At 51.4% G+C, this 24,009-nt stretch overlaps 2 protein-coding genes across 2 annotated transcripts in view; both read left to right on the top strand.

The window, feature by feature from the left end:
- The window catches only part of ABCD3 (ATP binding cassette subfamily D member 3), a 61,011-nt gene extending 48,702 nt beyond the window's left edge, over nucleotides 1–12,309 (top strand). Inside the window, exons 10-23 of the mRNA XM_054165664.1 lie at nucleotides 557–626; nucleotides 1,071–1,140; nucleotides 1,272–1,369; nucleotides 1,459–1,550; nucleotides 3,065–3,153; nucleotides 3,253–3,325; nucleotides 4,246–4,309; nucleotides 5,435–5,512; nucleotides 5,604–5,669; nucleotides 5,773–5,862; nucleotides 6,083–6,202; nucleotides 7,181–7,285; nucleotides 10,332–10,388; nucleotides 11,977–12,309. Of these exons, the coding sequence (XP_054021639.1) occupies nucleotides 557–626; nucleotides 1,071–1,140; nucleotides 1,272–1,369; nucleotides 1,459–1,550; nucleotides 3,065–3,153; nucleotides 3,253–3,325; nucleotides 4,246–4,309; nucleotides 5,435–5,512; nucleotides 5,604–5,669; nucleotides 5,773–5,862; nucleotides 6,083–6,202; nucleotides 7,181–7,285; nucleotides 10,332–10,388; nucleotides 11,977–12,054 (1,150 nt within the window). The 3' untranslated portion in view covers nucleotides 12,055–12,309. The remainder of the gene's footprint in view (nucleotides 1–556; nucleotides 627–1,070; nucleotides 1,141–1,271; nucleotides 1,370–1,458; nucleotides 1,551–3,064; nucleotides 3,154–3,252; nucleotides 3,326–4,245; nucleotides 4,310–5,434; nucleotides 5,513–5,603; nucleotides 5,670–5,772; nucleotides 5,863–6,082; nucleotides 6,203–7,180; nucleotides 7,286–10,331; nucleotides 10,389–11,976) is intronic.
- Nucleotides 12,310–17,629: 5,320 nt separating this feature from the next.
- Nucleotides 17,630–22,819, top strand: LOC104297228 (gastrula zinc finger protein XlCGF49.1). Its single transcript, XM_054164990.1, has 2 exons — nucleotides 17,630–17,639; nucleotides 21,956–22,819. The coding sequence occupies exon 2, from the start codon at nucleotides 22,046–22,048 to the stop codon at nucleotides 22,817–22,819; it is 774 nt and encodes a 257-aa protein (XP_054020965.1). The 5' UTR covers nucleotides 17,630–17,639; nucleotides 21,956–22,045.
- The last annotated feature ends 1,190 nt before the right edge of the window (nucleotides 22,820–24,009 follow it).

Raw genomic sequence — 24,009 nt, forward strand, 5'->3', positions numbered from 1 at the left:
CCTCTCTTGCCCTGCTGGCCACACTCCTCCTGATGCATCCCAGCGCACAGCTGCCTGCTGGGCTGCTTGAGGGCACTGCCAGCTCACGGTGCCCTTCTCATCTACCAACACCCCCAAGTCCTTCCCTTCAGGGCTGCTCTCAACCCACTCTGTACCCAGTTTGTATTTGTGCCTGGGGTGGGCCCGACCCAGGTGCGGGACCTTGCCCTGTGACTTGTTGAACCTGATGCCGTTGGCACTGGCCCCTTTCTCAAGCCTGTGGAGGTCCCTTTGGATGCCATCCCTGCCCTCCAGTGAGTGCAGCACACCACACAGCTTGGAGTCATCAGCAAACGTGCTGAGGGCGCACTCAGTGCCGTTGTGTGCGTTGCTGACAGAGATGTTGAACAGGGAAGAGTAACAAACTCTTACTTCTCTCAGTAACTGAGCGAGCCATGTTCCTGCGGCTCGTGGCTGGCTTTCTCAGGGACTGCCTTTGGCACAGTGAAGTGGGATTGTCTGTTGTTTGGTTATGTTTTGCCTTGCTTTTTTTTTTTTTGTCTTTTTTCCTTTTTAGTGAAGAAATTGCTTTCTACAATGGAAACTTGAGAGAAAAGCAGACTATTCACAAAACCTTCCATAAACTGGTAAGGCAGCTTTTAAAACGTGGTAAGGGAAACTGGTGCTTCTTGACATCTATTAATATTAGGCTGAATTGGGTTTTATGCTGCTTCAGCCATTAAAAATAAATCAGTAAGCTACAAGCAAAATAAAGGTTTCTAATAGGATGGGTTTTTTTCCTCTTGCCATTCCTTTCTCCTCTTCCTCTGCCATTTCTTCTCTGCTTTTCAACCACCACAACTATTGTTCTCTCACTGCTTAGATTCAAGCATAGGCTGCTTTGAATCTAGAGTGCAAGTCTTTACCAGCAGGGTGAGGACATGGGTGTGCAGTGCTTGTCTCAATCACAGGTGTGTTGAGCTGGCTGTGCCTTGCTGAAAAATAACTGGAATAAATGCATGTAAAATAATGAAAGCTGGTAAAACAGGTACCAAGACAGTTTGACCTTTCTTCTTCTCCTTCTTCTTCAGGTGGAACACTTGCACAACTTCATCCTGTTCCGATTCTCTATGGGTTTCACTGATACTATTATTGCCAAATGTAAGTGTTCGCCTAGTGCTGATGGCTTGTTATCTATAACAAAGTGGCAATCTCTTTACATGAGCATCATCTGGTTTTTTTCCTCATTCCTTCAGCTAATGCTTAGCTTAACATTTACTCTTAACCTGCAGACTTTGCCACTGTGGTCGGTTACCTGGTTGTTAGTCGACCATTTCTGAACCTGGATGACCCTCGGCATCAGAACAGCACTCATGCAGAAATTATGGAGGTAAATACAGCAGAATTAAAACAGTGGGGTTTAATGGTTTGTTTTTTGCTCTACATAAATAAAAGTAAATGAACTTTGTTCTGCTCCAGGATTACTATCAAAGTGGGAGAATGCTACTGAGAATGTCTCAAGCTCTGGGCAGAATAGTCCTAGCTGGCCGTGAAATGACAAGATTGGCTGGGTAAGCTCAATAGTGGCTGGTGTGAAATAATCCTTCTTAAAGTTAGGTCATTGCCATTTCTCATCTCATTATAAGAGGCTGACTTGAGAATCAAAATGAGCTTTTGCACCCTAAACATCAAATGCATTTGATGCTGAGAGCATCTGAAGGCGTGCTCATTATGTCTGCTTGCAGTCTCCTGTCTGGCTAGTAGCAGTGTACAGGTTGGATGTGTCATTGAAAGGCCATGGTGAAATGCTCATAAATCAATAATATGTTGGTTAGTTACCAAACTCTTTTTAAACTTCAAGAAGATTTACTGACTGTTTGCCTGTTAGAGGAAAAGATTCTTGTAAATATTGTGAGTATTGAGCAAGATCAGCACAACTGAGTGATGCTGAATGGTGCTGCATCCAGCTGGCAGCCAGGCACCAGTGGTGTGCCCCAGGGATCAGTGCTGGGCCCCATCCTCTTTAATAGCTTTATTGATGATCTGGATGAGGGCATTGAGTCCATCATCAGTAAATTTGCAGATGACACCAAGCTGGGGGCAGGAGCTGATCTGCTGGAGGGTGGAGAGGCTCTGCAGAGGGACCTCGACAGGCTGGACAGATGGGCAGAGGCCAAGGGCAGGAGATTGAACACATCCAAGTGCCAGGTTCTGCACATTGGCCACAACAACCCCATGCAGAGCTACAGGCTGGGGTCAGAGTGGCTGGAGAGCGGCCAGGTAGAGAGGGACCTGGGGGTGCTGGTCGCTGGTAGGCTGAACATGAGCCTGCAGTGTGCCCAGGCAGCCAAGAGGGCCAATGGCATCCTGGCCTGCATCAGGAACAGTGTGGCCAGCAGGAGCAGGGAGGTCATTCTGCCCCTGTACACTGCACTGGTTAGGCCACACCTTGAGTCCTGTGTCCAGTTCTGGGCCCCTCAGTTTAGGAAGGAGGTTGACTTGCTGGAGCGTGTCCAGAGAAGGGCAACAAAGTTGGTGAGGGGTTTGGAACATAGCCCTATGAGGAGAGGCTGAGGGAGCTGGGGTTGCTTAGCCTGGAGAAGAGGAGGCTCAGGGGTGATCTTATTGCTGTCTACAATTACCTGAAGGGAGGTTGTAGCCAGGTGGGGGTCTTCTCCCAGGCAGCCAGCACCAGAACAAGAGGACACAGTCTCCGGCTGTGCCAGGGGAGGTTTAGACTGGATGTTAGGAGGAAGTTCTACACAGAGAGAGTGATTGCCCATTGGAATGGGCTGCCCAGGGAGGTGGTGGAGTCACCATCATTGGAGGTGTTTAGGAAGAGACTGGATGGGGTGCTTGGTGCCATGGGTTAGTTGATTAGGTGGTGTTGGATGTGAGGATCTTGCAGGTCTCTTCCCACCTGCTTTATCCTATTCTGTTCTAACTCTCGGCTGTAACCATTCTGATTCCGTGTAAGGCTGTCGTTTTGGCGCCGTAGCAGGCTGCTCAGCAGGGCTTCTTGTGGACCTCTCAAACTTCTGAAGATTACCTACAGCTTAATTGTTTTGTTTGGCTTTGTTTTCAGTTTCACAGCTCGCATTACGGAGCTGATGCAGGTTCTGAAGGACTTGAATAGCGGCCAATACCAGCGCACCATGGTATCGCAGGAGAAAGGTCGGTGTGGCCTCACGTGCCGGGGGGGCATCTCTCTCTGCTGCTCCACTCTCTAATTTTTTTATCTTTTTTTTTTTTTTCCCCCCTTCTTAATTTAAGATGCAGACAAAAAGCAAGTTTTGCCTTTGGTACCTGGATCTGGAGAAATTATCCACACTGATAACCTCATCAAGTACGTTTCACACAGTTTCCACAGCTTCAGCTGTGTGGCGTTGAAGTCTTCTCCTCCACCGCTGTCGGCGGAGGCTTTAATCCCCATGCTTGCAGCATGCAATTCCTGCCTACTGCAGGTTATTGACAGATAATGCCACCTCACTCCCACTCAACATTTCTGCTCTGTAAGTCACTGTCCTTTCATGTTAACAGAAGCCACTTGGCCTTTCTGATACCATTTCCTCTGCCCGTTGGAATATGATTTCCCAGACCTTTTTGTTAGCCTTCTACCAAATCTCTTCTTAGAAGTATGTGGGTTGCAGGTTTTATTCTGTGGTACAGGTCAGCTGTAAAAACCAGGGACCAGGTACTCAGTTTCCAAATACTTACTCCTATTGCTGTGTGATTGGAGGGTTCCTCAGATGTACTCAGGTAGCAATCAGTTCCTCAGTTCTTTGCGGGCTTGAGGACTTAATAGTAAAGGCAAAAAGTCAAGTCAGCAGAGATTAAGTAGCCTCAATCCAGTCCATGTAGAAAGCAGACAGTGGAGGGGAAAGGTAAGGGGAGGCACAAGAGGAAAAGGAGCCAGGAAAAGGCAGGGGGTGGGTGTGCAAAGAACTCGTTAGTTGTGTGCCCTAGAACTAGTGGAATACACTTCCACTAACAGGTGCAGGTTTAATACCCACAAGATGTTCTGGAGACAAATATAGGAAGGGAAAAAAATTGATCTCTAGATCTTTGTTAAGTGCCAAGGTACCACTTTTGGTTCAGGAGTTCCCTTCACTGTTAATAGCTGGAAATGGAGGCAGTGTGCTGAATGAAGTGCTGCTGAAGCCTTGCCCTGCCCCTAAGCTCTCGGAGCCAGTGTGCAGTAGTAGCCACTTGTAGGCAAATGCTCTCTTTGAAATGCCTTTGATTTTAACATTGCAACACAAACAGGTTTGATCATGTTCCACTGGTGACCCCTAACGGAGATGTTTTGATTCAAGACCTTAACTTTGAGGTAAGCTGGGCTGGTTGCTTTCCACATCATAGCATTGATAGAAAATTCTGAAGTGAATGAAGGTGGTGATTTCTGACTTGGCAAAAAACAGGCAAAGCAAACCAGGGAGGTGCTTATCTGGTGTGCTCTCATCTGAACAAAACGAAGTTAGCAGCATCACAGTTCTGTAAAGAGAAATTTGCTATCTGTGCAAAGCATGGTCTGGGATGGCATCTAGTATCAATTATTTAGACTAGATATTAGGAAGAAATTCAGTGATTGGACTAGGGGGAATGGAATGAAGCTGGAGGTGGGGAGATTCAGGCTGGAGGTGAGGAGGAAGTTCTTCCCCATGAGAGTGGTGAAGCCCTGAAATGGGTTGTCCAGGGAGGTGGTTGGGGCACCATCCCTCGAGGTGTTTAAACCCAGGCTGGACAAGGCTCTGGCCAGCCTGATCTAGTGTGAGGTGTCCCTGCCCATGGCAGGGGGGTTGGAACTAGATGATCCTTGTGGTCCCTTCCAACCCTGACTGATACTCTGATACTATGACGGTTAGGATGGTGAGACACTGGAACAGGTTGTGAATCCCCCTGCCTCCTTGAGGTATTCAAGGCCTGGCTGGCTGAGGCAGCCTGGGCTAGCAGAAGGTGTCCCTGCCTGTGGCAGGAGGATTGGAACTAGATGACCTTTAAGGTCCCTTTCAACCTAAACCATTCTGTGAATCTGGGAACCTCAGTGTCGGTGTGAAAAAAAGAAAATGGAAGGCAGTAAAGCTGTTTGCCAGGAATCATTTGTACTGTAACAAGCACTTTTTGTTCCAGCTGCCATTTGTGATAAACTCATTCTGGGGGGAAAAAAAAAACAACTCAAGTATTGTTGGAAATTATTCACTGTAATGTCAGAAAGTACTGCATACAAGTCTGTGAGGATAGAAGCCTGTGAGGATTCAGGTGTTCAAGATGGGATTGGACGTTGCACTTGGTTTAGTCATGAGGTCTGTGGTGACCGGTTGGACTTGATGATCTTTGAGGTCTCTTCCAACTTTGGTGATTGTGTGTGTGTGATCCCAGCTTGGCCTGCTGTTTGTAGAAGCCTCCAGACGTGCTTTCTCACTGCCCTTTCCGTGTTTTGGCTCTGCCTTTCTAGGTTCGCTCTGGTGCGAACGTTCTGATCTGTGGGCCAAACGGCTGTGGCAAGAGCTCCCTGTTCCGTGTGCTTGGTGAGGTAAAGCAACTTTTCCTGCTAAGCAGTGGAGGATCCCAAGTGGTGCTGTAATTGGACTCTTGGTCACGCTTCAACCTTTCTCTTGTTGCAGTTGTGGCCTTTGTTTGGTGGGCGTTTGACGAAGCCTGTAAGAGGAAAGTTGTTCTACGTTCCTCAGGTGAGGCGGAGTGCTTGGAATGGGCAGTAGTGATCTCTCTCTCCTTGTTTTGGCCATGTTTACAAACATTTGACATACCTTTTTGTTTTTACCTGTGTCTCAGAGACCATATATGACTCTTGGAACACTCAGAGATCAAGTTATATATCCAGACACTTTAGAAGATCAGAGAAAGAAAGGTATTTCTGACCAGGTAATGATGATGAGTTCGTTAACCCTTTGTCTTGCTTAAAATGAGCAATGTTTCAGGTTCAAAACTGCTGAGACTGCTATGGAAGCACTGTATTTGGTTTGCTGTTAGTGTTTATCAGAGTGGATAGTACACTAGAGTAGCAGTATACCCCTTGGCAACTGTTCTCAGTTGTTTCTTTGCTAAGTGTGCTTAAGCTCTGTCATTCCTGTTTCATTAAAAGGTGCTGAAGGACTACTTGGATAACGTCCAGCTGGGTCACATCTTGGAGCGTGAAGGAGGCTGGGACAGCGTTCAGGACTGGATGGATGTCCTCAGCGGGGGAGAAAAGCAGAGAATGGCAGTATGTCTCAAAAGTTTATGCCTCACAGAGACAGGGCAGAAACTGAAAATGTGATCTGAACTGTAAGCTGCTTTGGTTTCCTAAGTGCTGATACTTAGAAGAAACTCCAAAACTGTGAGAGACCTGCATGCTGAGAGAGCCACCTAAAAGAGTCTCTGTTGTCACAGTATAACTAAGGCTGGAAGAGACCTCGAGGATCATCGAGTCCAGCCTGTCTCCACAGACCTCATGACTAGACCATGGCACCAAGTGCCACATCCAATCCCCTCTTGGACACCTCCAGGGACGGTGACTCCACCACCTCCCCGGGCAGCACATCCCAATGACGAACGACTCGCTCGGTGAAGAACTTTCTCCTCACCTCGAGTCTAAACCTCCCCTGGTGCAGCTTGAGACTGTGTCCTCTTGTTCTGGTGCTGGTTGCCTGGGAGAAGAGACCAACCCCTTCCTGGCTACAACCACCTTTCAGGTAGTTGTAGAGGGCAATGAGGTCTCCCCTGAGCCTCCTCTTCTCCAGGCTAAACAATCCCAGCTCCCTCAGCCTCTCCTCACAGGGCTGTGCTCAAGGCCTTGTTGCCCTTCTCTGGACACCTTCAAGTGTCTCGATGTCCTTCTTAAACTGAGGGGCCCAGAACTGGACACAGTACTCAAGGTGTGGCCTAACCAATGCAGAGTCCAGGGACACAATGACCTCCCTGCTCCTGCTGGCCTCACTATTCCTAATGTGTGTCCTACTCAAAATCTAATAGGAAACACTGAGGTTTTATCACGCCTTACAAACAAGTTCTGAAGAAGCTGTTGCTAAAAACCCCAGTAATGAAAGCTACTGCCCTGCTCTCAGCTCCTCAGGCTTCACTGAGGGCAGAAACTGCCAGGCTGCAGCGCATTCTGTGAGGCGGATTCTCAGCTTCAGGTCTGAGAGCTCGCGTGAGCGGCTGCCGCTCTGTGCCCGCAGCAGCTCTCTGGTTTGCCTTCCAGATGGCGAGGTTATTCTACCACAAGCCCCAGTTCGCCATTCTCGACGAGTGCACCAGTGCCGTCAGCGTCGACGTGGAGGGCTACATTTACAGCCACTGCCGAAAGGTGAGCTCTCTCTTTCCTAGGATGAGATCTCTGCCTCTTCAAGAGGAGTGCACCCTCTAGCATTTTATGCCCTCCGCAGATGACAGCGGCAACAAAAAGCTTAGAAGGGACCCTGGAATCCAAGAATTGTTTTGCAGTCTGTGGTGGGGAGAGAAAGTTCAGTTCTCACACACACAGAATGGAATGGAATGGAATGGGAATAGAAATAGAATAGAAATACAATAGAATAGAATAGAAATACAATAGAATAGAATAGAAATACAATAGAATAGAATAGAAATAGAATAGAAATACAATAGAATAGAAATACAATAGAATAGAAATACAATAGAATAGAAATACAATAGAATAGAAATACAATAGAATAGAAATACAATAGAATAGAATAGAAATAGAATAGAAATACAATAGAATAGAAATACAATAGAATAGAAATACAATAGAATAGAAATACAATAGAATAGAAATACAATAGAATAGAAATACAATAGAATAGAAATACAATAGAATAGAAATACAATAGAATAGAAATACAATAGAATAGAAATAGAATAGAAATACAATAGAATAGAAATAGAATAGAATAGAAATAGAATAGAATAGAAATAGAATAGAATAGAATAGAATAGAAATACAATAGAATAGACCGGGTTTGAAGAGACCTTCAAGATCATCATGTCCAACCTATCATCCAACACCTCCTAATCAACTACACCATGCTACCAAGCATCCTGTCAAGCTTCGCCCTGAACACCCCCAGCGACGGCGACCCCACCACCTCCCCAGGCAGCCCATTCCAATGGGCAATCACTCTCTCTGTGTAAAACTTCCTCCTAACCTTCATCCTAAACCTCCCCTGGCGCAGCCTGAGAGTGTGTCCTCTTGTTCTGGTGCTGGCTGCCTGGGAGAAGAGACCAACCCCTTCCTGGCTACAACCTCCCTTCAGGGAGTTGTAGACAGCAATAAGGTCACCCCTGAGCCTCCTCCTCTCCAGGCTAAGCAACCCCAGCTCCCTCAGCCTCTCCTCACAGGGCTGTGCTCCAAGCCCCTCACCAACTTCGTTGCCCTTCTCTGGACATGCTCCAGCAACTCAACCTCCTTCCTAAACTGAAGGGCCCAGAACTGGACACAGGACTCGAGGTGTGGCCTAACCAATGCAGAGTCCAGGGGCACAATGACCTCCCTGCTCCTGCTGGCCACACTATTCCTAATGCAGGTCACACAGTCTTAGGATTGTTTAGGTGTCCCTATGGCCTCTGTGTATCAGAGAACTCTTACTAACTGCTAAGTAGCCTTATTGTGCCAGATCAACTCTTAGAAGATCAGATTTGAGATAATTGGGTCTTTACCTTAAGTTTCATCATCTGAGGCGGGCAAAGCAACAGGTTGGAAATCAACATTTGTGTCTGGTTTGTGCCGTGAAGAGCCAAAGGCTCTTCCCTCTTGCACTCACCATTGCAGATTCCACCTAGTGCCATGAGAGATGTCAGTAAGTTAGACTGAACACATCCAAGTGCCAGGTTCTGCACATTGGCCACAGCAACCCCAGGCAGTGCTACAGGCTGGGGTCAGAGTGGCTGGAGAGCAGCCAGGCAGAGGGGGACCTGGGGTTGATGGTAGGCTGAACATGAGCCTGCAGTGTGCCCAGGCAGCCAAGAGGGCTAATGACATCCTGGCCTGCATCAGGAGCAGTGTGGCCAGCAGGAGCAGGGAGGTCATTCTGCCCCTGTATACTGCACTGGTTAGGCCACACCTTGAGTCCAGTGTCCAGTTCTGGGCCCCTCAATTTTGGAAGGATGTTGAGTTGCTGGAATGAGTCCAGAGAAGGGCAACGAAGTTGGTGAGGGGTCTGGAGCACAGCCCTGTGAGGACAGGCTGAGGGAGCTGGGGTTGCTTAGCGTGGAGAGGAGGAGACTCAGGGGTGACCTTCTTGCTGTCTAGACAGGCAGAGGTTGGTCTCTTCTCCCAGGCAGCCAGTACCAGAACAAGAGGACACAGTCTCAAGCTGTGCCAGGGGAGGTTTAGGCTGGATGTTAGGAAGAAGTTCTACACAGAGAGAGTGATTGCCCATTGGAATGGGCTGCCTGGGGAGGTGGTGGAGTCACCATCATTGGAGGTGTTCAGGAGGAGACTTGATGGGGTGCTTGGTGCCATGAGTTAGTTGTTGAGGTGGTGTTGGATTGGTTGATGGGTTGGACTCGATCTTGAAGGTCTCTTCTAACCTGGTTTATTCTAAGTTCACACCCTTAGCCTGGGAAAGAGTGGGCTTGAAAGGACATTACTGAGGGGCAGCATTCTCAGAATGGTAATGAAGCAAAGCTGTGCACCCACTGAACTACTGAGTGGAGCCTTTGGCAGTAGTAAACTGACACTAGATGAGCTCTCTGTGGAAAAGTGGCTGTCATTTCTTGAAGTAACTTTGGGCAGTGGCCAGGGCATGGATGTTAATTGTTTTGCACATGCTTGTTGTTCTGTTAACTGGAATGTTCATTTCTATTGTTGTTTTAGAGTTACTGTTGCCAAGTGGATAAGGTGTGTTACTGAAAAGTAGAAGTCCTGGTTCATCTGTCTCTGTGGATAGGAAAACAAACATTACCTTGTTTTATCTTCAGAGCCATTTTGTCTGTTAATTGGTGCTGCCATTAAGGGTGCATAGTTAACTGAGTTGCAAGGAGGCAAAGAAAGCTTATTCACCTTCAGTTTATAATTCATTAATAGCTTTAGCAGTTTCCCATTCAGCTCTTAAAGTAGACTGATTTTAATCACCAGGTTTGTTGTTTTGCCTGCTTCCTGCCTTACCTCCTTTGCCCAGTTCCTTTTGCCCAATCATGAAGCAAAAGAATGGTGGAACTGATTAGAAAGGATAAATCCATCCTGCTTTTATTTACTGCAGTCTTGCATTAAGCCTACATGGGCATACTGTTAATAACAGAGTCTGGAAGGGTGTGTTCCTGAATTGGAAGGTTTTCAGATGCTGTTGTGCTGGAAAAGACAGCACCTAACCCAGGAGAAGAAATAACTTCTTGTACTCATTTTCTTCATGCAGGTTGGCATCACTCTCTTCACTGTCTCCCACAGAAAGTCGCTCTGGAAGCATCATGATGTATGTAGCCTATGCTTTTTACTGGGGATACCTGTAGGTGGCAGGGGGGGGGTTGGTTGACTTTCTGTCCAATGGACTTTCTGATTCAAGGTGTTCTCCTCCTAGCAGGTCATGTTCTGTTGGGTTTGTGGGCTGGGTTCTGGTTTGGGTTATATTTTTAGCTTTTTGTTCTCAATGTCATCACCTAGTGGCACTACTTGAAGTACACTCATGCTTCTAGTGATGAAGGGACAAGGAACCAGAAATCCTTAAATGGATCTGTAAAAGTAGCTTCAGAAATATGAAAGATATCCAAGGGGACTTTGTTAGCTCCCAAAAAAATCCCCTGTGAACCAGAATCTAGCAAGCAGGTATCTTGAAAGCAAACTCTCCGTGCTGAGATGGCTATAGGTTAAAAACCCTTTCTCTCTAGTACATGCAGTTCCCTTCTCCCAAGGGAAGATTTTACTGCTGTCCTTACCCTTTGTGCAGAAAGGTTACACAGGTGGGAACAATACTGATTACTTAATATGCAGGGATGAATGTGTAGCATAAGTCCATGGCCACAACCCCCAGGATGGCAGTGTTAAGGGTGCCTGTTGGCGCACTGAGGGATGATAAAGCAGAAACAAAACAAAGCCATGCAAGCAGCCAGTTCAACTCTTAGAGTCAATAAGGTTGGAAAAGACCTCAAACATCATCAAGTCCAACCTGTCACCCAACACCTCATGACTACTGAACCATGGCACCAAGTGCCACATCCAATCCCTTTTTGAACATCTCCAGGGACGGTGACTCCACCACCTCCCTGGGCAGCACATTCCAGTGGCCAATTACTCTTTCTGGGAAGAACTTTCTCCTCACCTCCAGCCTAAACCTCCCCTGGCACAGCTTGAGACTGTGTCCTCTTGTTCTGGTGCTGGGTGCCTGGGAGAAGAGACTAACCCCCTCCTGGCTACAACCTCCCTTCAGGTAGTTGTAGACAGCAATAAGGTCTCCCCTGAGCCTCCTCTTCTCCAGGCTAAGCAACCCCAGCTCCCTCAGCCTCTCCTCACAGGGCTGTGCTCCAGACCCCTCCCCAGCCTCGTTGCCCTTCTCTGGACACCTTCAAGTGTCTCAATGTCCTTCTTAAATTGAGGGGCCCAGAACTCGATACAGGACTCAAAGTGTGGCCTAACCAGTGCTGAGTACAGGAGCAGAATGACCTCCCTGCTCCTGCTGGCCACACTATTCTGATGCAGTCCAGGATGCCCTTGGCCTTCTTGGCCACCTGGGCACACTGCTAAAGATTTTAAAACCCCGCAACCAAAAAGCTTTAACCCTGTTACAGTTCAGCATATCATGCACCCCAATTGCCAGCTGCACTTTCCTTCCAAGTAGCAGCTTCTAACTTGATTTTCCTGGGACTTTGGTAGTGAGCATTCTCCATCTCACCCTCACAGAGCTTGAAACAAACTCGATAAAATAGGAGCTGGGAGAAACTTACTTCCCTGGCCAGCCGAGTTTAAGGTTTTGCATTCAAACAGCTTCAGAATGGTTATTTGCTTAGGCACTTGCAGAGCTGGTGCTGGTTCTCAGGTGGTCAACAGCAGCCATTCTCTTCTTTCAGTATTACTTGCAAATGGATGGCAGAGGAAACTACGAGTTCAAGAAAATAACTGAAGACACAGTGGAATTTGGATCTTGAAGCCAGGAGCCGAACCGCTGCCGAGCCTGCTGGTGACAGGAAGTGTGTAGAAGGGCAGACACCATACAGTAAAAACTACTCAGCTTGGTTTTTAAACAAACTAACTAGGATAACTCAGAGCAGGCTGTTCAGCATTTGCTATTATGTAGGATATTGCTAATTGTGTATATGTTGGTTTAATTATTGAGATGTACTAAGAATGTCCTTATTCTTGTGGTTTAAAAACCTGCCTAAATTAAATTGGGCTTAAATCGGTGTAACCTGTTTCATCCTGGGATGCAAACCATTTGAAATCAGCTGATTTGACTTTTGTAGACCTTCCTTCCCTTCAGTGAAAAGCCCTTTTAAAATTAGGGTTGCTACCTCTCTTGCTCCTGGATCCTTGCTCTCTTCTATGCACACTTCTGAGTTCTCTCACATGGTGCAGGACATTCTCCCATTTTCAGATCTGTGCCCTGTTAAGCGAGGAAGAGCCTTTTCCTGGACTAAGCCTTGTCCTGTAGCCAGTACACCCTGGTGGACAAAGGATGGACAGGACCTAAAAGATAAAACTAACTCCTCCTGCTAAAAGAATTAAGCTTCTTACCTGGGTTTTGGGTTCCCTTTACCATCTTTCAGTCCATATGGTTTTCTCTGCTGCTCAGCAGTCCCGTTCTCTCTCCACTTAGCAAGAGCTCCATCTGTGCCCCTACCCCAGCTGCCAGAGTTGAGAAGTCGAGGGAGGGAAGGACTGGCTGAAAAACAGAAAGGGGAGGAAAGAAAGGCGTTCCTTGTATCAAACCACCCTGTGCGTGGTCTCAGCTCTGAGGAAGTGCACGGCTCCCCCAGCTGGAGGCAGAAACTGTGGGTCCAGCCCTTCTTGAAACCAGCAGGGGGTAGAATGAACTAAAAAACGTTGAGCAGCACACTCTCTGCCCTCCCCCCGCACGCTCAGCCCTGTAACACAGCAGCTGCTTGTTCCAAGTTGCTTCTCTTCTCCCCCCTTCAAAAACTCAAGAGCTCCTCATGGGTTTAGCTGCCAAAGTGAGAATGGTGTTACCCAGTGGCTCTTCCGGGCTGTAGAGAGCCTGAAACGATGCTCTCTTCCGCCACCTTTGTTCTTCTATTCATCATGAGGTTTCTTGATCTCTGACAGAAATCATTTGCCAGTGGTTCTCCCTGTTGCTTAAGGATCTCTAATCCCTGCTGGTTTTCTTGTTCTGGCTGCCAAATCTTGAGGAAACCAAACTCTTTCAATAGTTTACTGTGACTGTTGGGTTTCTTTTTTTCCCCCCATACAAATGATTGCCGTGGTTGCTGTCTCACTTTGACAAGCATAAACGCAGCAAGGTGATTTCTGTGATCAGGGAACAGGAAGGCAGAACTCAACCAAATCACTGTTTAGGCTTGAAAACACAAATCTACAATCCCTACAGTCCAGTGAAGGTCTAGCAGTTTTTCAGTGTTCCATTCAAGACATAATAGAGGAATGCACTACATGAAGGCATGCATAAGATAGGCAATAAATCTGTTCTTTGTGCATCTTTTACCAAGGGTTTGGATCAAAAGCAAACCACCTTTTTCATGGAAGGGATGTGCAGCTGGGTGTGCTGTTGCCTATTAATTCTCACCCAGTTTGATCAGTTGTCATCATTCACCAGGAAACTGCTCCCTGTTCATGTTTTCCCTTTCATTCTGGCCCCCGTGTGTCAGTCCTCCTAACTCTTTCATAGCACTCAAAGAGCTATCTTGGTATGAAAATCTCATGACCTCAGTGCATCCATGGAAACCCAAAAAGCACACAAGGGAGCTCAGTACATGTTTGTGCTTGGGCCACAAGAGGGCAAACAGGCATCTCATTTGACAGGTCGTTTTTCCCTGTTGACTCAGATTCTCACCTCAGCCCTAAGGTAACATGTAGCAGCATGCTGTGTGTGTGAGGTGCTAGTCCTCTTCCAAGTGCTAACCACGACCACGGGGAGGTCAGAGGGGGGTTTTTTTTGGTGGGTCTGGCTTGGATTTTGCTTTTTTTTCTCTCTTTTCTTGAGGTTCTCAGCACAAATGCAACTTCCATTGGGAGGGATGTTTTAGGAGTCTTTTAGAGAGACAAAGACAAAACAGCCTCTAAAGTGAGAAGGTTGCTGTCGCTCCTGTGACGAGGGCAGGCTTGGCGGCAGAGCGGTGAACCGGAGATACTTTAACGTACTTTTAGCACTGACAAGCAAAGCCACACGCAGCACACCTAGACAGCACCCCAGCAGCCAGCCCAAAGGTACTTTGCAGTTCAGCTGGTTGGTAACAATTTCCTTTTGCATAGTCTCAGACCGAGTCTTAAAAGCTAAAACCGAAACAGAACACAAAATGCAGCTCCGTCGTCGAGGAGGAGCAGGCTTGCCTTTAGATGCCATGAGTCCATTGGAGCTAGGGATGCCAGTAGCTCCTTAGGGCCAGGACTTAGTTTCTAACTATACTGGAAGGAAAGAAAACTCTTCTTCTGCACTTGATTGCAAGAGGGGCTCATAAGGAAGGTATGAAAGAAAAAAAGCACAGTGATTTGGAGAGATCTTCGTGAAAGGCCTTACAGGAAAGGATTTTGAGACAGACTTGGCCTGATGAAATATTGTCAGAGGCTCTAATGCCAAGGGTCCAGGTCTCAGCTCTCTTGCAGAATTGCACTGTGGTTCTGTATTTTAGTTCCCAGCTCTTTGTAGTAGCACAGGTTGGGAGGTTTTAAAGTTGGGCTTCCGAGACGGAGTTCCCGATGAGCGTTTTCAGCCTCAGCCTGGCGGTGCTTTGAGGACGGTACTGGTACCAGTCAGCTGGCTGCCTGTCAGCAGTGGTGGGGAACATTCCTGTCTGTACATACTGTAAAGTGCTTTGGAGGGGGGAAACGGCGCTAGGTAAATGTAAGACATTAAGTGCCTCTGAAATAATAAACCTAAAGAGAAAATGGACCTGGATGTGCTCTGCTTCTTGAGGGCGTGATTAGGAGGGGAAAGAGAGCCCTGTTGTGAAGGGGATGCTTAATGCTTCGTAGCTCGAGCAGCGTGAAGGCTGGTGCTCGCTCAGCGCCGGGCTCTCGGCTACACAGTTAATTACCAAAGCTTGGTTTGCATGGCTCAGCACCAATGCACACCACCTGAATTGAATGATAGAATAGAACAGAACAGGAATAGAATAGAATAGACCAGACCAGACCAGGTTGGAAGAGACCTTCAAGATCATCGCGTCCAACCCATCAACCAACCCAACACCACCTCAACAACTAACCCATGGCACCAAGCACCCCATCAAGTCTCCTCCTGAACACCTCCAATGACAGCAACTCCACCACCTCCCTGGGCAGCCCATTCCAATGGGCAATCACTCTCTCTGTATAGAACTTCTTCCTAACATCCAACCTAAACCTCCCCTGGTGCAGCTTGAGACTGTGTCCTCTTGTTCTGGTGCTGGCTGCCTGGGAGAAGAGACCAACATCCGTCTGTCTACAACCTCCCTTCAGGTAGTTGTAGAGAGTGATAAGGTCTCCCCACAGAGGGAAAATACATCCTTCTGGAGCAGCAGAACCGAAACCTTAGAGCACCAAATCCAAACCCCTGTTCAAGGATCGATCCAGCATCTTCTGAGGATGTTCAGCAGCCTTGGGCCACAATTTCTGACCGTTTACTAAAGCTCCAGGCAGCTCTCCCTTCCCTGCAAAATACAATCCTTCTTGTCTGGGAGGTGAGGATGCTTACTACTGCCCTGGGACAAGCCACAAAGTGAAGAGAACATCCCTGTGAACCTTGTCATCTTCCATCCCAAGTGCAAAGGGTGCTCCACTGCACAACGAAGAGCTTTTCCTTAACAGCCAAGCAAACAAAACCAAAAGAGCAACAACAAAAACCATCAGGAAGTTGGCAGCGTAAGCGCCATCCTAGCCAGTACGTGTGGCAGGGATGTTTCTTGTCCAGATGTGGCACAGAGTGCAGTGCACACACCTGGATGGACAGTCCAAATGCAAGATCAGTTTAGCACCATTTGGATGTGCACTGTACCACAAGAAAATTCTGTGTTACCACTTCATCAGCTCTCTGCTGCACCTGTGAGAAACACAGCAGCGCGGAGGCCACCACAGTATCACCAAGGTTGGAAGAGACCTCGAGGATCATTGAGTCCAACCTGTCTCCACAGACCTCATGAATAGACCATGGCACCAAGTGCCACATCCAGTCTCCTCTTGAACACCTCCAGGGACGGCAACTCCACCACCTCCCTGGGCAGCACATTCCAATGACGAACGACTCGCTCAATGAAGAACTTTCTCCTCACCTTGAGTCTAAACCTCCCCTGGCACAGCTTGAGACTGTGTCCCCTTGTTCTGGTGCTGGTTGCAATAAGGGACCATTTTGAGGTCCCTGGGGGCAATTTTGAGACACCAGGAGGGAAACAAAGAGTCCCTTGAAAGCACTTTGTGATCCCTGGCTGCTATTTTGGGTTTCCTGGGGGCCGTTTCATTATTTTGGCGGCGTGGGCGAGCAAAGAGCGCCGGGATGGAGCGCCCCCCGTCAGCGTCTCAAAAGGCTACAGGGCCTCCGCTCCGGCACCGCCCCGAGCGGCCCCGGGGCCCGGCAGCTAACCGCCCCGGCTCTCAGCACGCCCCGGGGCCCGGCAGCTAACCGCCCCGGCTCTCAGCACGCCCCGGGGCCCGGCAGCTAACCGCCCCCGGCTCTCAGCACGCCCCGGGGCCCGGCAGCTAACCGCCCCCGGCTCTCAGCACGCCCCGGGGCCCGGCAGCTAACCGCCCCCGGCTCTCAGCACGCCCCGGGGCCCGGCAGCTAACCGCCCCCGGCTCTCAGCACGCCCCGGGGCCCGGCAGCTAACCGCCCCCGGCTCTCAGCACGCCCCGGGGCCCGGCAGCTAACCGCCCCCGGCTCTCAGCACGCCCCGGGGCCCGGCAGCTAACCGCCCCCGGCTCTCAGCACGCCCCGGGGCCCGGCAGCTAACCGCCCCCGGCTCTCAGCACGCCCCGGGGCCCGGCAGCTAACCGCCCCCAGCTCTCAGCATGCCCCGGGGCCCGGCAGCTAACCGCCCCGGGGCCCGGCAGCTAACCGCCCCCGGCTCTCAGCACGCCCCGGGGCCCTGGGGCTAACCGCCCCCGGCTCTCAGCACGCCCCGGGGCCCGCCCAGACCCTTCCCCGCTCCACTGCCGCCGCCCTCGGCGCTCCCCGGCCCCTCAGCCCCTCCCGGCCCGCCGCAGCTCAGGAGCCGGCGCCTGCCGCTCGCCCGCCCGCCCCTGCGGCGCTTCTCCCGCGCTCCGCTGCCGCTCCGCACGGGGCAGGAGCCACGGCGCCCGCGGCCGGCAGGGGCAGCTCCTGGCTGCGCCTCGGCAGTGGCCAGGGGGAGGAGCTGCCGCGCTCCCCGCGGCTCTGATTGGCTGCTGCTGCCCAGTTGTGGGCGGGCCTTCCTCTCTGGCCGCAGCCCTGCTTCCGCTCGCGGAAGTGGCCGCCGGCGGGCCGGGGTTGTGGTTCCCGTCTCAGCGCTCGCCGCGGCCGGCATCTTCCTGTGCGCCGGACTCCTGCTCTTCCTCTTGCTCTTCGCCCCCTTTGTCCCGGCTGCTAGGTGGGGTGAGGAAATCCCTGGGTGTGAGGGGGGTCGCGATCCCTGGGGGCTGAGGGTTTTGTCCTGGGGTGAGTGCTAGGGAGGAGTCTGTGGGGCTGCTGGCGCCGTCTGTGGGTTTGGGGGGTCGCGATGGTCCGCGGGGTACAGGGAGGTCCGTTGGGTTGTGGGGTTGGGTTCGGTGGGCCTGAGGGGAAGCCTCTGTAGGGACAGAAGGGGGAGTTCGGGTTGGGCTGGAGCGGCTGTGGGGAGCGCGCCGGGGGGGTCCGGCCGGAGGGCAGCGGTGGAGCTGCCGGGGGTGGGGCAGTTGTGGGGTTAGGAGCGGGGTCCCTTGGGGCTGAAGGTTATCATCTGGGGCCTTTAGGACTCACGGAGGAGGCCGGAGGCTGGGATCAGGATACCCTGGGGCTGAGTGGGATCTCGGGAGCAGGATGGGGATCCCGTGGGGCCGGGCGGGGGTCCGCAGCGTTTGGGGGGTCGGTGGGGCCCGGCTGCCCCTGCCCTCCTGTGGCCGCAGGCGGTGCCGGGCGCCGCCAGCCGTCCCCTGGGCAGCGGGCGGCAGGGCCCAGCCACGGCCCCGGCGCTCCCTGGGGGCGGCGAGCAGGCCCCAGGGAGGCTCAGAGAGACTTCCATGGCCCCCCAGAGCCGGCGGCACCAATCGGGAATGCCCCCGGCAGCCTCCCCTGGTGCCCCGTGCCCCCGTGGAGCTCCAGGGGGGAGACTGAGGGCCCCAGGGAGGCACTGTGAGCTCTCAGGCTGCTGTTGTGGCTTCCCTGGGGGTAGTTTGGGCTGGGCCTTGGCTCCTCCTGCTTGTGGCAGGGCCCAGCGTGGGCTGCCTGGGGGGGCACAGGGAGTTGGGGGGAGGCTGTGTGGGGGTTCAGGGCTTTAGCCCCTCCCCAGACTGCCAGTGCCTGCAGCTGGCTGTGCTGGGCCAGCAGCCAGGGGTGCTCCTGCCTCAGCCCTTGGGCTGGCACCACAGAGCCTGCCCCTCGTGCTGGGCCTTCTGCAAAGCTGGGCAGAGAGGTTAAGGAGGTGTCAGACTCACCCCAAACCCACAGCCCCCCCCTAGCACCCCTCCCAGTCCCCCCTACTGTGTTAGCTGGCTGTCAGCTTCTGCACCTTGGCCCTGAGTGTTTTGTTGTTGTGGCTGGGGAGGGAGGATCCACCCTGGCCCCTCCTGCAGCTGCTGCTGAGTGGAGGCACAGCTGGGGACACATCAGGGACCTGTGGTGCCCATGTGACCCCACAGACCCCCACCTAGCCCCAGTGGATTCCAGTGCCAGCCACAGGCTTCCCTCGATGAGCCCCAAAGGATCCTGACAGCAACTCTTGTCCCCAAGGGATCTCAATCCCAACCCCACAGGCTCGGGAGTAGAGCAGGGAGGTGTCTGGGCAGGCCCAGGGGCATGCTGAGAGCCTTTCCCTGCTGGGCCCCAGGGTTGTGCAGGGCATGCCAGCAGGTGGATTTCTCAGCCAGGGCAGTGCCATCTCGGCTACAGCTATGGGGCAGGGATGAATCAAAGAACTCTTTAAAATCTCTTCCAGGCAAGGTGATTTCAGAGACTTTGATGAGTGCTGAGAAGTTCTAAAGAGGCTTTGCAGAAATGTGAATGAGATTTTGATGATTTTTCAGGGATATTTCAAAAGTTTTGAGAGACCCCCCAAAAAAACTGCTGAAAGTCTCTGCAGCAACCTTAGGGAAGAGATTTGAAAGGAGCTTGAGGTGGTTTGAGGAAGTGATAAAAGAGTTTTGAAAGAGTTCAATGAGTTTTTAGGAGGCTGTGAGAGGTTTAAAGAGGTGTTGAGGGTTTTTAAGGCAGTTTGAAAGCTCTTGCAGTGGTTTTGAAGCCTGGCAAAAGAGGTCAGTCAGCCTGGAGACTCAGTGAAATCTCTCCAGAATTAGGTGTTGTGAGCTGATAAGAGTTTGTCGGATTTTTCATGGCATTTCTGGAGGCTTTGAACAGTTTTGAAGGGATTTGTTGACTTTTGAAGACATTTGGAGGAGTTTTGAAGACATTTGGGTGACTTTTCGGGCGTATGGGGAGAGTTTTGAGGCCACAAAAACTCCTTTCAGTGTCTCCAACCATCTTAAAAGAGAGATTTTGGTGCCTCTTTGGGTGGTCTCAGGAGCTTCTAGGGGGTCTGAGGAGATTGTAATGATTTTTTTCAGTGCCTTTAAGAAATTCAAAGAGATGTTGGTTGTGGCATAGGGCACAGACCACAAGTGGTGTCTCTGGGGAGAGAGAGAGGAACTTGACACTGTTGATAGCTGCACTGGGCAGGATCCACTACTTATGTCTTTATTGTAAGAACACAAGGCTTTTATACCCCTAGGCAGCCACGGGATCACAGGCAAAGCTGCCTCAGTACTTTGCCATTACCCAAACCAAATTTATCTTGAGCAGCACATGGAGTAAGTTCTCGCACAAAGTGAAAACAGAGTGTAAAATGGGTTAGGAACTGGCTGGAGGGCCAAGCCCAGAGAGTGTGGTGGTTACTGCCACATCCAGCTGGTAGCCTGGCACCAGCCAGGGATCAGTGCTGGGCCCTGTGCTCTTTAACATCTTTATTGATGATCTGGAGGAGGGCATTGAGTCCATCAGCAGTACGTTTGCAGATGACACCAAGCTGGGGGCAGGAGTTGATCTGCTGGAGGGCAGAGAGGCTCTGCAGAGGGACCTCGACAGGCTGGGCAGATGGGCAGAGGCCAAGGGCAGGAGATTGAACACATCCAAGTGCCAGGTTCTGCACATTGGCCACAGCAACCCCAGGCAGTGCTACAGGCTGGGGTCAGAGTGGCTGAGAGCAGCCAGGCAGAGGGGGACCTGGGGGCGCTGGTCGATGGCAGGCTGAACATGAGCCTGCAGTGTGCCCAGGCAGCCAAGAGGGCCAATGGCATCCTGGCCTGCATCAAGAACAGTGTGGCCAGCAGGAGCAGGGAAGTCATTCTGCCCCTGTACACTGCACTGGCTAGGCCACACCTCGAGTCCTGTGTCCAGTTCTGGGCCCCTCAGTTTAGGAAGGAGGTTGACTTGCTGGAACGAGTCCAGAGAAGGGCAACAAAGTTGGTGAGGGGTTTGGAGCACAGCCCTGTGAGGAGAGGCTGAGGGAGCTGGGGTTGCTTAGCCTGGAGAAGAGGAGACTCAGGGGTGACCTTATTGCTGTCTACAACTCCCTGAAGGGAGGTTGTAGACAGGCAGAGGTTGGTCTCTTCTCCCAGGCAGCCAGCACCAGAACAAGAGCACACAGTCTCAGGCTGTTCCAGGGGAGGTTTAGGCTGGATGTGAGGAAGAAGTTCTACAGAGAGAGAGTGATTGCCCATTGGAATGGGCTGCCTGGGGAGGTGGTGGAGTCACCATCATTGGAGGTGTTCAGGAGGAGACTTGATGGGGTGCTTGGTGCCCTGGGTTAGTTGTTTAGGTGGTGTTGGATTGGTTGATGGGTTGGACGCGATGATCTTGAAGGTCTCTTCCTACCTGGTTTATTCGATGTATGTTTTCTATTCTATGTAAGGCTCTTCCCCCTTTTCCTTCATCTCCAGAGAGCATGAACATCCCTTTCTCTGTGTCCTCAGGGTGTGTCTGATCTCTTGAGGAACAGCCAGCACAGAGATGGCCCTGGGCACTGCCCAGTGCTTGCAGGGCAGAGCTGAACACAGACTGGGTGGGGTGGGGTCTGTGACCTGGGGCCAGAGCAACAGCTCCTGGCAAATGCACCTGTAGGCAACAGAGCCCTGAGCAGGCAATGGGAGGAAACTGCAGCCAAGGCCTGGGGGAGGCTGGCTGGAGGCAGCTCTCTTGTGGTGATGCCCTGAAGTTGTGTGCTGGGCAAGGAGCTGAGTCTGCACTTCTTCAGACCTCCCGTCTTCAGTAGCCCTGGCTGTGTGCTGTGGCCATGCTGCTGTGCTTGGGAGCTGTCCCCAGTAAGGTTCAGCTCTGCATGATCCTGGGCAGTGCTGAGCCATCCCTTGGAGGGTTGGAGATGGTTTGGTCAGCTCTGCCACCTCTGTTGTCTGAGCCAGGAGAGATCAAAAGACAGGGCCTGGGCCAGGAGCCACCCTGGCAATGCTGCAAGGCTCAGGAACAGGGGGATGAGACCTCTCCCTAAGGACCAGAGTGTCTCTGCCTCCTCAGCACAGGAACCTGAGGTCTCAGTACAGGTGTTAGAGGTCTGACCCTCATGGCAAGAACTGGGTGTTTAAGTGCCCCTCTCCACTCCTTGCCCCATCTGAGCATTGAGTGTTGGGAGGTGTCAGGGGCTGTCATGACCCAGGCAGGATGTCAAGGGTTGAGCTCCTGGGCTCAGGTACTTCCATCTTCCCTAGGGCACAGGGGTGATCCCTTCCCCCACCAGCACGGCCTCACAGAAGGACCTGGACAAGAGCTGGGAGGAGAAGAAGCACCCAGAGAACAAGATGGAGCAACCAAAGCGCAGCCCTGAGGAGGAGGACAATGTGAAGGGTAACAATGATGAGGAGAATGGTGACTCTGAGGAGGAAAAGGATGAGGATGAAAATGACCAGGATGAGGAAGAGGAGAAGGAGGAGGAAGCCATGGCAGCCCCCTTTGTGCCCCCTGAACAGCTGAATCAGTGCCCTGAGTGTGGCCAGAGCTTCCCCCCTGGCTCAGAGCCGGTGAAGCACCACTGCCCTGACCTTGGCGCCCTGCCCTTCATCTGTGGTGACTGCGGCAAGAGCTTCAAATCCATTTCCACCCTCAGCAGCCACTGCCGCATCCACACCAGTGCCAAACCTTATAGCTGTGGCAGGAGCTTCAGCAACAAGAGCTCCCTTATCAGCCACCGGTGCAGCCACGCTGGCAAGAAGGCCTTCCCCTGCCCCGACTGCAGCAAGAGCTTTGGCCACAACTCTGGCCTCACCCGACACCGCCATAGCCACGCGGGTGAGAAGGCCTTCACCTGCGCCGACTGCGGCAAGAGCTTCAGCCGCAGCGACACTCTCAAGAACCACCGCCGCATCCACACCGGAGAGAATCTGTTCCCCTGTGCTGAGTGTGGCAAGAGCTTCACCCTGAGCACTACATTCATCCAGCACCAACTCATCCACAGTGGTGAAAAGCCCTACGGCTGCGCCATCTGCGGCAAGAGCTTCAGGCAGATGTCTTCCCTCAGTGCACACCGTCGCACTCACGCCGCTGACTGGCCCAAACTGCGGGGGAAGCACAAATAGAGCCACCCAGGGTCTGCTGGAGTATTCATGAACCCCTGGGAGGGCCTTTCCAGCAGATTGAACCAAAACTGCCTCTCAGAGGCTGGGTGCTCCGGGAGGGACAAACACCTCCTGCCCACCAGTTAGTGGTGATGAGCATGACAACAGTGCTGAGCACAAATGGAACTGCCACTGGAACTGGGCCAAACTTTGCCAGGATTTGTGTTTCTTCCCCAATTCTTTGTGTCTCCCTGGGGTAAAAAACCCTCTGTCTATTGCCCAGTTGTGTCAATAAAAAGCCCAAAGTTCCCCCAAATCCTGTCTTTCTTTTATTTTAGACGTTCCTGCCCACAGTGCCCAAATGTTGAGGACATTTGTTCCCTAGGAATGGGGCTGGAGCTCTGTGCCCTATTCAGGAAGGTCAAAGTGAGGTTCTCAGAAGAGTCTTGAGAGTTTCTTGCTGGGGCAGTCTCAGGGGCATCTCATTTTTTTGGGGGGGGGGGGAATATTAAGGGATATTAAGTGTCTGGGGAGTCTGGAGGTTTCCAGGATTGACTTGGTGATCTTTGGAGGCTGTAGGGGGGAATCTCAGGGAGGTCTTGGAAAGCACTTGGAAAGCTTCTGTCAGGTTTCCACTGAGGGGCTCTGCTGCTTTCCAGCAGGCCTGGCCAAAAGGCTTCTCCCTAGCTCAGCAGTGTTTCTAATGGATTCCTGCTGACCTGAGGCCTCCCTCAGCCTTTCCACCCACCCAGAAGTGGGAGGAGGAGTTTGTCAGTGTTTAGGAGCTTTATGAGTGTAAAGAGAGAAACAATGATAGTGTCGGGAAGAGCGCAATGGGGACTACAGCAAGCACCAACATGGTTAAAGCATAGCTCCACTTCATTCTGACATCTCTTGCTTTTATAGGCCTCTAAGGTTAAGCTTGTTTACACAGTGCTCTACATAGCTAGTTTCTGTGATTAGCAACTCCTTCTTTCCAAGGTGAGACAGCTGCAGAGCAGCTTATTTCATCAGCTGCAAGGTCTTCTTTTCTTAGCCTTCTGTGCTGCTCCAAGGGCGAGTTCCCCCCTGCCCCAGCTCCTACACTTCTTCCCAGGCCTGATAGTGTGGATTGTTCATTACTCCCATCAGGTGTCCATGCTCTGCCAAAAAATCCTCCCCAATACCCCCCTTTTTCTTTTGAACAAAGGCCCATTTGTAACCTCTGGGGT

The sequence above is a fragment of the Dryobates pubescens genome, chromosome 11 (genome assembly GCF_014839835.1).
Source record: "Dryobates pubescens isolate bDryPub1 chromosome 11, bDryPub1.pri, whole genome shotgun sequence".
Lineage (NCBI taxonomy): Eukaryota > Metazoa > Chordata > Aves > Piciformes > Picidae > Dryobates > Dryobates pubescens.